Source organism: Olea europaea, unplaced genomic scaffold (assembly GCF_002742605.1).
Source record: "Olea europaea var. sylvestris unplaced genomic scaffold, O_europaea_v1 scaffold1249, whole genome shotgun sequence".
Lineage (NCBI taxonomy): Eukaryota > Viridiplantae > Streptophyta > Magnoliopsida > Lamiales > Oleaceae > Olea > Olea europaea.
In genome coordinates, this window is record NW_019229928.1 from 162,087 (window position 1) to 174,514 (window position 12,428).

Here is a 12,428-nt window from a genome sequence, read left to right on the forward strand (position 1 = left end):
CTCGAAGCTTGGGCAATAAAAGAAATGAACGAAAAAATTCAGTTGTTAGGAATTGGGAAAAAAAAAAAAAGGTCTAAGCGCAAAGCAAGGCGTTTTGCCCAAGCTTCGAGCTTAGGAGGTGCCTAGGGGTCGTCTAGACGAGCTTTTTAGTACACTGGTTTCAACCATTTGACATATTCAACTTCTGATTTTGTGCAAAAAATATAGTATATTTCAACAAAATTAATATATATAGGTACACAAAAATGTTAGGCATTGTGTAAATTGGCACTTCATCACTAGAAGAGTTTAAAAAAATTAGTTTGTTCGTCATTGAATATCGGACCGGTTTCTGATTTCTCTCGTTTCGATCTCTCTGATTCAAATAATAAATTTCTTCTAAATAAAAAGTTTGTGAATCTTAATACTAATCTGGTAGTAAAAATTAATCAGCCAAATAGATCATGCACCGGAACATCTTCAACGACGATATCATTGAAACCATGCTTCCTTGGGCACACGTCTCCTCTTAAGCAAATACCCCTCCCCTCAAAATCTCTACATCGTTGCCGAAGAATTCCAATATTCACTGGAGGGCAGGTCTAAATGTTCCTTGTGAATCAATGGAGTTACTCTTGGAACTAATCCAGGAATCATGCAGACCCCAACAACCAGGTTCCCTTCCCCTAGCAGGGCCAGCTTCAGTGGAGAGTGATTGGGTTGGTTCAAATCAAACCAAGCTCTGGAAAAGGAAGCCCAGTTTCGATGTCTCTTCAAATCTTGCGGGATATTTTCTTCTGAAGTAATGCTATAACCATTCCAAGCTTTCACCCTATAAGGGTGTGCCCATTTTTGGAGGGTTATTCCGTTTTTCTATATGGATTGGTTGTCCCAGTTTGATCCGGAGATTCTCACTCAGAAAACTGAGTGCTTAAAGGGTTAATGATGGCAAAATATTCCGTCCTTGTCTGGCTTCAAGTGGGTTTAAAATTTTCTGTCCCGTGTGGCAATTAAGATAGAAATGGAACATTTTTTCATCCCATTCTCTCTCTGCTCCAAGCTTATCTTTCTATTTACTCGTCAATTTCACACTCTCTTTTTTTACATACTGGTTCTCAACTTGATGAGACAAGGACGAGGAAGGCACCATCTGAACAAGTGAAGGAGATGATTGAAAAGCTGCTAAATAAATGTGAACAATGCCATGGTGATCGAATTTTTTTGACATAATGGTTGACAGACACTCATAATTTTTATTTTTTGGGTGAAGGGGTACACTTCTTTTTTTGACTTTTTTATTCACGCAGGACTCACCCGCATGTAAGAAGATATCAATTATTATGTCAAAAAAATTTGGGCAAAATAGTTTAATCCAATAAATGTTATGGATTTTATAGTGTGATAATATTATTACATCCATAACTTCAAGATCTTCTAAAGACAAAGATATACTTGTTTAGTCACGTACCACACCAAAAAGAAATATATGTGAAAAAGACACAGAAGTATGGAAACTCTTGACATAATAATTTTAAATGTCCAAATAAAAAATAAATATAAATTGAACATTTAAAAGGCACCAAAACTCTATTAACTCATTCTAAAAACCTATATTACCAAGAAGTGAATGTTGCAGTTTTCATCTAAATATTTGTGCTAACAATCCAAACTTCCACTGATCGTCCGACCCTCTGTTTAATAACATCATAAAGAGGTAGAGAATTCCGATTCATTTAACCGCACATACAAGTGAAGAAACACAATTTATATTCCTCACATAGCTCAGAATAGAAAAGTATTATTAAAAAATACGAAAATAAAGAGAGAATGATTTGATTCTCTATAATAAACAGAAGTTTTTAACTTCATATCAAGTACAAACTGAAACCTTGAAATTACGAGGTTTGTAACTTAATGCGCACAAATCGAGGAGAGCATATATACAAATAGAAAGGAAAACAGAAAAACGGTGTAGCAAGGAAGAATACCCTCAATCTACAAAAATATGACAGGAACAAAATTACACAATCTAAAATGACATGTAGTTACCACTTTCCAGCCAAGGTTTGAGGACGAGTACTTCAAGCCCCTATGCATAAGCGTGAAGCACAAAACTTGTCACTGACCAAACCATCCATGTGGAGGCTGGCCTGCCCCATCGTTCATCAGTTTGTCTAAGACAACATTCAAATCAACCGACTGTCCATTCTCTGTTAACTTCCGAACTGTTGCCCTCACTTGATCTCGTGAAAATCCCATAGTTGTCACTTTGTCAATCACGTCATCAATAGGAACCCTGTTTCCAGTACCACCTGACCCCGAATCACCACCTAGCCCAGAGGCAATAGGTCGCACATGAGGTAATATCTGGCCACGAGGGAGTTGGGGATAACCACTTCCACTGTTCTGGCCCATAAGAGGAGAAGGAAGTTGCTGCAATTTCATAGGTGAGCTGCTGTAAGAATATAGTTCCCGGGGTCCAGAAGATTGGCCATAAGAAACAGGAAATCCCAGGGTCAGTTTGCTGGATGGAGGCTGATACATGTTTTCAGAAGGCCCACAAAATTGTTGCGAGGGATGAGAGAGTGGTGGACAATTGCTTGGCTGGTATGTTTCGGGTTGTAGATACTGTGTTTCTTCATGATGATGACCTAATGCAGGCTGAGGCTGAGAGGGATAAACAGTTGATAATACAGGGTGGGGTTGAGGTGGAGGTGGCTGAGAGGACTGTGGCTGTAGAGGTGGAGAGGAAAGCATTTGCTGATGCTGTGGAGGTACTTGGTACTGCTGACTCAGGTTTTCAAGAGTTTGGCCAGGAGGTGGGAAGTAAGACTCCCTCTGAGTGACGGAAGGAACTTGGTTTTGGGGAAACTGGGTCGGAAGCTGAACCAGAGGTTGTAAATCCTGCTGGGAAGGCAGTGGAGGAGGAGCGTTTGGTAGAGCACGGATTGAAGTTGGCCGTACAGAAGGAAGAGTAGGAAATTGCTGGTGAGAATTCTGAGATGTTGAAATTCCAGTCCGCGTGGAATCTGCACATGACGTGTTGTGGGTTTCCACTTGTTGCCCGACCTTTGAAACTTGCAGTTTCCCCATCTGCAATTGAGCTTCCACTATTTCTTGTTTATCCCTAATAATGTGTATTTGCACCTGCAAGCAAGTTTTTTGGAACCAGGAAAAATAACAGGATGCTCAAATCAGTATAACCATGTTATAAATGTCAATAATGAAATTATAGCATTGAATTAAACAGAATAAGAAGAGAATCGAGAACTACCCAGAAATCAGGTTCAACCATTCAAATAATGAAGTATAATGCACAATTTTAAGCAAAATTAGTGAAGCAAATTCAATAAAACAACTGGTGCCATAGAGAAGCAGCCATAAACTAGAAAGCCTTAACCATAGTTAGATTTCAGCCCAGCTCTATGTTTACATAGATTCAGACATAAAGGCAGGCCTTCACATTGTTTTAATTCATACATTGTATTCCTAAATTTAACTACCATAAAAGATGTAATATTCATTACAGTATGTGATAGTTATGCAATTCCTCTTTCTTTTCTAGATACATTAGAATGAATTTCATAATCGTGGTGAGAGATATCTAAACTCTTCGTGCATGTTTGGTATGCAATATTAAATCATACTCGACCGTAAAAATAGACAATATTTTTAACTTTTTCTTTCTTATTTAATATTGTCAAGTAGTGTCTAATTAATTGCAGCAAACATGCCGTAAAAGTTTTGGAATGAATTAGATCGTATAAGGAATCAAGTATAGTATTTGAATAGATATACTATATAAATATTATTAGAGAGGATTATGGTGGATAATATTTTTTAATTTTTTATTCAAAAAAATTTTATTTGCACTATCTTCCTTAAGCTAACCAGATAACATAATACCCGCAGTGAGGACGTGGGTTTAGACCAAATAAAAAGAATAGTGCAAATAGCATTCTTCTTAATGAAAAACTTGTAAATAACATTCACCTTAATCTGCTAATACTATCTATCTAACATCATCTCCACTAATTTTATGCATAATTTCTTGTACAGTCCAATCTGGTGTGCCAAATGTAGCCTTAAAGAAAGTGTGAATGGAAACCCTCGTCACAAGGATAAACAGGCACAAACAAGATACCTCTCTGAGAATATTCTCCATCTGTCTCAATTTTCCATCAGTGCTTCTTTGATTGTCCCCAACAGACAACTTCAGATCATCCATCGAACTTTCAAGGTTGCAAGTCTTGGTCTCCAACTGCAACAGTCGCACAGTGACACCATCCAAAGCATGCATCAGATGATCAACATACTTCTTCATTGTTCTATCAATCTCAGACACCAAAGACTCATTTATGACTTCGTGGTCTTTTTCTAAAGTGACTTTGGTTGGTTCAATGACATCGAGAGAATTGTAATTCTGAGAGACATGGAAAGTTCCATAAGAACATTATGACAAGATTGTTCAAAAACACCATTTAGCATGTAATTACAAGTTTCTAATAGTCTCCCAATGCCGGGTTTTCCCCCTTCTCCAGAACAATAGAAAAGGAAGAAATATAATACCAATTTTGTGTCCTATTACTAGATTAGCTTCACTATATGAAAGCTCCAATTAGTCTTTTTTGTACATTCTTAGCTTCTGCAGCATGTTAATTATTCATCCCGTTTCTTCAAACTGTATCTCCCATTTAATTAAATCCACAGAAAGACACTGAAATCTTTAATTAATAAAATACTTAAGAGATTCGTTGTAGCCGTTCAAAATAAAAAAATCCTTGTAATAAATAGAAATAACAATATTCCTTTAGAAAGTGAACTATATTTCTCCACAACACGTGAACAGAACTATACACAATCAATTCAAGGAACATCCTTACAAACTATTAGTTTAAACTATTTCAGGAAGCTTTAACCAGGTAAAATTACTCAACGAACCATAAAAACCCTCAATAGCAATCATCAAAAGAAAATCATATTCTCACGAAACTAATTAAACTGCCCTCCCTCGTCATTCTCTCCACCATTATCACTAGTTTAAGTTTTTTATAATCAGCAGAAATATAATTCATAGTAGCATTTCCAAGTCGATATAATTCATAAAAATGACAGTATCTACATCACCCACCAATCAAACCCTAAGTATTTCAAGACTCATTATACAATACATGCATGTGCACATATGAGGGATGTTAGAGAGAATACTCTGATGGAAGATGAATTAGTTTTGGAATCAGCAGAATTCCACTCCCTGGGCGAACCACCCAAATTGCCGGAATCAATATTCGCCGTGGTCAGAGGCCGCGATGATGAACCTCCGGCGGAACGAACAGGCATAAAATCGTAGCTCGGCACGATGTCGTTTTCCTTCCGACGATCTTCCGACTGGTTCTTCATGAAATTGATTAAATCAATGTTGCTACTACTGCTGTTGTTACCACTACGAGAATTCACAAGATCCATGTAAAGCTTGTCCATTAACTGCGACGTGGTATTACAACTCATCGAGTATTCAATAAACCAATTTAGTACACTGGAATGACCTATGCATACACGTGTACGTAATATATCCCGGGCGACGAGTGGGGTGGGTTTCGCTGATTATTGGAAATGTTAGGAAAAATGACGATTCAGCATCCTTGAAAACGATGTCGTTTAAACGAAATTGGGCATGTCCTGGTATTATTATAGTATGACCTTGTTTCTCCAAGGGTTAAAAAGGTTTTGAATAAGAATAATGCTTGTGGTACATAAAGGTGTTTAAAATGGTGTTTAAAATGGACACTCGGTGTTTCGGTATTGGCTGAGGCGCTTGTGAACCTAGACGTGGCAAGCTGAGGTGCCGGATATCCATTTTGAACACTTCTTTGTACCCACAGCATAATCTTTAAAATAATGCTGGGATTATTGGCCCTACCAACACTCACATCAAATGGATCCCACACGGGACCCACCTATATAAAATACTAAAAAAAACCTCACCCACCTCCCGGTGCTGTGAGTGTTCGGTATAGGTTCACAGAACCCAAATCTTTTTTTTTTTTTTTAATTTTCTAATAAAAAACATCCAAATGTATTTTTTGTAACTTTTCTGTTGATTTTTCCTATACTTATAGCATCTCTCGAGTTAAAATGGTTATTGTAATGTTGTTTTTAATAGTCACTCAATTTCAGAAGTCGTTTGACAACTATTATCTTAAAATTCCTTAATTTTTATACTTATTTTCAATTAGACATTTATATAATTTCATGCTTTTTAACCATACATTTCCTAAAAAATCACTATTCAAAACTCTTTTTTTTTTCTCAAAATAATAACCATCAAACAAGGCTAATAAAGTTTTGAATATGTTTTCCACCTTCACATTATTTCATTCCCTTTGAAATGGATGACATGGTGCACAAAATCTTCAATTTTTTGAACGATTTAAAGTGATTAATAGGAAGCAACATTAGAAGTAAAGTAATTAATACAGTAACAATTGTGAAAGTATAATAACTATTTCAGAAAATTTAAAATTCTGTAAAATATTTAGGGTTGGAACAAATTACTATAATACAACCCCCGCCTATAAATAAGGTGACATTTTTCACAAATTTTGCGAACAAGATACTCTTATTTTCATTTTTGTCATTTGAATGGTGCATGATTCTGCATTAATAAGCAAGAAGAAAGGAAGAAAATATTGTTATCTCACTACTTTTTTTCTTTTCTTTCTTTTCTTTCTTTTTTTTTTTAATGACGGGGAACCTTTTTTTTTTAATGACGGGGGAACCCGCAATCGCTACTCTTCGGGTGCACACTGGGTAAACCATCGGACTGACATAATAGCCTGCAAACCATGTTAATTAGGCAAACCGCACTAAGCAAGCTCTGTACGACGTGCTCGACCGAGAAAGTGTTGGTAGAAAAAATCAAACTCGTGATCAAAGACTTTCGTGCTCACTTACTCTACCAACTCGCTATTTATTTGTATTGATGATTGAAACTGTGTTGCTTTGTCAGGAGTCGAATTTTCTATCATTGTTTACCAGCTCTGTTGGAAGTATATGGCTAAAGTAAAAACTTTAACAGCTAAACTATACAGTAACCTATAATACTAAAAAAATGAAAAGGGCGAACAGTTGCAGATACGATCCCTAATGGAGTACTTGATTTCTAAATTGCACAAGCCCAAAGAATGTATTATAATATTTCACCCTGTTCCATTTTCAAGTTTCCTGGCAATCCATCTACAGTATGGCTCTAGATATAATTTATCCATCACTGACTTGTTCGAGTGGTTGCTAATGGGATCATCGCGTACTCCACATTTATATCTCTTCTTTTCAATTCAAAGAAATGCAGACAAGCTACCAAATAAAGGAACATATGCTAAACCAAAATGTATCACTAAAAGCATGCTTACAAAGAATATTTTCAGTGTTATAAAAAATTTAAGATGCTAAACCGTTAATAAATATCCTGCGAAGCCAGAAATAAATATACCACAAATAGCTCTCGAACTATTGAAGTCTTATAAACTGGCCTTAGAATAACAAGGTATTATAGTTAGGCTCGTTGATAATAAGAGGCGAGGAATAAACATCTAGTAAAATCAAGAATAAATATCTAAGGAGGTGGGAAAAAGTATCCCGCAAATAGCTCTTGAACTATCGGAGTATTATAAATCAACTTCGAAATGATGAAGTCCTATAGCTAGGCTCGACGATAGTGAAAGGCGAGGAATAAACATCTCGTGAAGTCAGGAATAAGAGTCTAACGAGGAGAAAAATAAACATCCTCCGAAGAGCTCTTGGACTATTTCTATAAGCCAGTTCAAAATGACGAGGCCTTATAACTATGCTCAACGATAGTGAGAGACAAGGAATCAACATCTCGTGAAACCAAAAATAAGCATCTGGCGTGGTGGAATAAACATCCCGCGAAGAGTTTTCGAATTATTAGAGTCTTATAAGCTTGCCTAGAATAGATGAAGTCTTATAGCTAGATTCGACGATAGTGAGAAACGAGGAATAAATATCTCGTGAAACTAGGAATAAGCATCTAACGAGGCGAGAAATAAACATCCTGTAAACAGCTCTCGAACTATCTAGGTCTTATGAGCTAGCCTCGGATAGATAATGTCTTATAACTAGGATCGACAATAGTAAGAGACAAGAAATAAGCATCTAGCAAAAACTAGGAATAAACATTTGGCCATGCGAAAAATAAACGTCCTGTGAACAGCTCTCAAACTATCGGAATCTTATAAACTAGCCTCGAGTAGACGATGTCTTATAGTCAAGTTCAACGATAGTGAGATGCAAGGAATAAACATCTTAGGAAGCCCGGAGAAAGCATTTGGTGTGCCAACGAATAAATATTCTACAAATGAGGCCAAAAAAGACTCCTTCTAGGTTAAATACTTCGAGATATCGCTTCTCCCTTTATTCAAGGAACGAGAACTAAATATCACCTCTTCCTTTATTCAAGGAAGCCTCTTTCTTTATTCAATGAACAATGACTCTAAAATGCCGTCTCTTCCTTTATTCAATGATTGAAGACTCATAGATATCGCATTTTCCTTTATTCAAGAAACGAGGACTTATAAAATGTTGCATTTGATAATAACAAATCCACAACCAACGGCTCGCTTTCAATAATAAGAAAACTACAAGCTACAGCTCGCCTTCAAAGACACTAGAAATCCGAGGCATCTAAAAACAGGTAGAAACAACCAATATATGACAAATTGTAAGATCAAAATGGAGATTAGATTAGTATTTATGTCCCCAGATATGCCAACGAAATTCGAGAAACCACTCTCCGTCAACATTGTAGATTGCAACCCATTTATAAATTAAATAGGTACTAATTGAGTCCAGTCTTAATTATTCTTTATAAATAGCTTAGCCTAATCCTTCATGACGAGAGAGAGAGAGAGCCCAAATAAGTACCCAAGTGTCCCAAATACTTTAGAAAATTAAATGGGCAACTTACAAAAATATCCCAAAAATTAGGGATCTTTTGAAAAATCATATGAAAAGTATTTTAGAAGTAAAAAATACAGTGTAAAATTAAATGCCACGTTTTTTTATTAAAAAGTTACACAATATCACTTTTTTAAGTTATGTGTCATTTTTTACACACAATGTCCTTTTTATTAAAAAGTGATGACCGTCACTCAAAAAGTGACAAAAATTTCAAGAAAGTGATAGAAGAAAAAGTGTCACTTAAAAAAGTGAGACAATATCACTTTTTTAAGTTATGTGTCACTTTTTACACACAATATCATTTTTATTAAAAAGTAATGATCGTCACTCAAAAACTGACAAAAATTTCAAGAAAGCGATGGAAGAAAAATAGAAATGAAACAAAAAATACTGTTTAAAATTAAGTAACACAATGTCACTTTTTTAGTTATAAGAGTCACTTTTTTTTATTAAAAATGTTACTTCTATTTTTATTTTATTTTTTTAAAAAGAAAAAATGACAAACTAAAAAAGTGACAGAAGTTTAAAAAAATGAAATACTATAAGGTGACTTACATTACTTAAACAAGTAACATAAATTTATAGAAAGTAACGAAAATAAAATTACAAAAGTGACAAAAATTTAAAAAAAAAAAAAAAAAGAAAAAAAAAAGGAAAAAAAACAAAAAAAAAGGAAAAAAAAAAAAAAAAAAGAAAAAAAATTAAAAAAAAAAAAAAAAAGGAAAAAAAAAGTGACATATACTAAAAAAAAGTGAAAAAAAAAAAAAAATACAATCAAAAAGTGAGAAACACCAATTAAAACAAATATTCGTTCAAATACGGAAAGCCAAAAGAACACGAAAATAATATCAGATCCTCACAAAATAAGATCTTGACTAAATATAACAAAAGAACTCGTAAGAAATCAATTTGGGGATTTTTATATAATTGTGAATTAGACAGGCTGGAATGCAATGTCTCCTCATGCAATGTCTCCTCATTGTCTACTATCCATCTTATTGCATCTAAAAGTTTATTGCCAGAGGGTGCAGCTACATCGTTCAAATAAAGAAAGATCAAATTGTAGCTTGATTGTAAATCCTTCCAATGACAAACTTGTGTCTAAATAAAGGCAATAAAATTGGAATCGCTTTAGCCAATTTACAAAACTAGATTGAACAACCTGTGGTTGCCCCAATTATAGCTGTCGATAACCTTAAACATGCTATGACAACCTCAACGACAATGACCTGAGGCTATAGTACACAACAGTTCTAGCAACAACAACTAATGGAAGCTTTAGTGCGCGAAAGTTGTGTGGTTGGAGGCTATAGCACATGGTAACTGTCTCAATGGCCCAAAAACTAACCCAAAAGAAGTCTTCAAGCACTTTTAATTTTGCGAACTCATTGAGCCAGAATTTGAAAAATAGTATAGAGTTTAAAGTGTAGTATACAATCGATTATTACAACACAATGCGGAAAATATAAATTCTGTAAGTGTAAAACCGAACCAAACGATCCGAAACTTCTTTAACACCTCCAATGGAGTCTCATATGATGTTGAGCTTAGACTTGTGCCGCACTAGATCATACATCGTCTTCCACAGGAATGACAATGGATATACTGAGAAAATATCCACCGGAAGCCACCAAGAATTTCGTCGGAGATGTAGAATGCTCCCACTTGGTTATCTCTATATTCTTTCTCTCCAATGTTATGCCAAGTCCAAAAGTGAGATAAATGAATAAGTCTTGTAAATATAGAGCCAATTCATTTGAATTCAAAATTCAAATATAGTACTATGGTCAACAAGAAAGTGACAACACTAATATAGGATAATTGACCACAAGATTAAATCTAACCATTGGATTTAATCTATGGTCCATATTACTCCATAACTAGCACAATCCCACTTCACATTCTCAAGACCAATCAATTTTCACCATGTAGAGGGTGTGATCCACCTTACAAATCTTCACCTTGGATCACATAACATCCATCGCCAAATTTTTCGGTTACAAGTGATATCCATTAGTGTGGTCTTATTTTTATCATCATCGCTCACTCCAGCTCAGTACCTGCACAACAATTAACCATTATCAATACTCGATATTGATAAACATTTGTTGAACTTACCAACCGTAAGTACTTTTGTTCCAATACCTGCAGGGTTATCATCAGTTGCAATTTTAAGCAAAATAAAATCACCAGAAGCTTAATTCTCCTTAATGAAGTGATACTTCACCTCAATATGCTTAGAACGTTAATGATAAATAGGATTTTTACACAATATCAATGAACTTCGACTATCGGTAAAAATCATAGCATTATCATTCAAGAAGTTTAATTCACATAGAAGGCCTTTCAGCCACATGCATTCCTTTACAGCTTCAGTTAATGCAACATATTCTGCTTTAGTGCTGGAGAGTGTAATTATATGTTGCAACTGTGATTTTCAAGTGATACAATTATCACCTAAAGTGAAGAAGTAAGAAGTGGTAGATTTTCTTTGATCTTTATCCCTTACAAAGTTAGAATCTACATATCCTTTAAGTTGTAATTTGTTACTTCTCATTTCAAATACTAATGCCCTTTTCAAAGATCTAGCTAGGTATCTTAGTAGCCATTTAAGTGCAGTCCAATGTGGTTTACCTGGGTTAGACATAAACCTACTCAAGAAACTAACTGCATATGCATGGTCCGGTCTCATGGTAATCATAGAACACATCACAGATCCAATGGCATTTGCATAGGGAACATTACTCAATTCACGCATTTCTTCTTCAGTTTTAGGGCATTATGCAGATGATAAGTTCATGTGTGCAGTAATGGTATATTGACAGACTTCGCAAATTTCAAACCAAATTTGGTTATCACTTTATCCAAATAGGACTCTTGATTAATAGTCATCCTATTATCAGTTCTATTCCTTTTAACAACCATGCCAATGATTTTCTTGCCTCTCTTAAGTTTTTCATGTTAAATTCCAATTTTAAAAGGTTTTTCATCTTTATTATTTCAGCTTTACTAGGGCTAGCAAGCAACATGTCACCCACATATAACAATAAATAAACTTCACAGCCTATTTTAGAGTTATTAAAATATAGACATGCATCAAATTCACTCATCTTAAAACCAATTTTAAGCATATAAGCATCAAATTTCTTATACGATTGCCTAGGACTCAGCTTAAGACCATACAAGGACTTTCTATGCAAACACACAAGTTCTGATTTCCCCTTCACCTCGAACCCTTGAGGTTGAGACATGTAAATCAATTCATCTAACTCCCCATGAAGAAAAGCCGTCTTAACATCTAGTTGCTCCAATTCCCAATCATACTGGACAACTAAGGCTAAGACTAATTTGATAGTTTTGTACTTAATAACCGGTGAGAATACCTCATTATAGTCTATTCCCTCTCTCTGAGTAAATCCCTTCGCAACCAACCTAGCTTTGTATGTTAAAGGGTTTTTAGGTTCTACTCA

General features: G+C 35.1%; 1 protein-coding gene across 2 annotated transcripts; it reads right to left on the bottom strand.

Moving 5' to 3' along the window:
* Window positions 1-1,792: 1,792 nt before the first annotated feature.
* Window positions 1,793-5,663, bottom strand: LOC111374425 (transcriptional regulator DEF1-like). Of its 2 annotated transcripts, XM_022997095.1 has the most exons (3): window positions 5,188-5,663; window positions 4,124-4,402; window positions 1,793-3,126 (listed from the first exon to the last, which is right to left on the bottom strand). In XM_022997095.1, the coding sequence occupies exons 1-3, from the start codon at window positions 5,485-5,487 to the stop codon at window positions 2,098-2,100; spliced, it is 1,608 nt and encodes a 535-aa protein (XP_022852863.1). In that variant the 5' UTR covers window positions 5,488-5,663; the 3' UTR covers window positions 1,793-2,097. The 2 variants fall into 2 exon arrangements, with proteins under 2 accessions (XP_022852863.1, XP_022852864.1); XM_022997096.1 differs by lacking the exon at window positions 4,124-4,402.
* Between the last annotated feature and the right edge of the window lie 6,765 nt (window positions 5,664-12,428).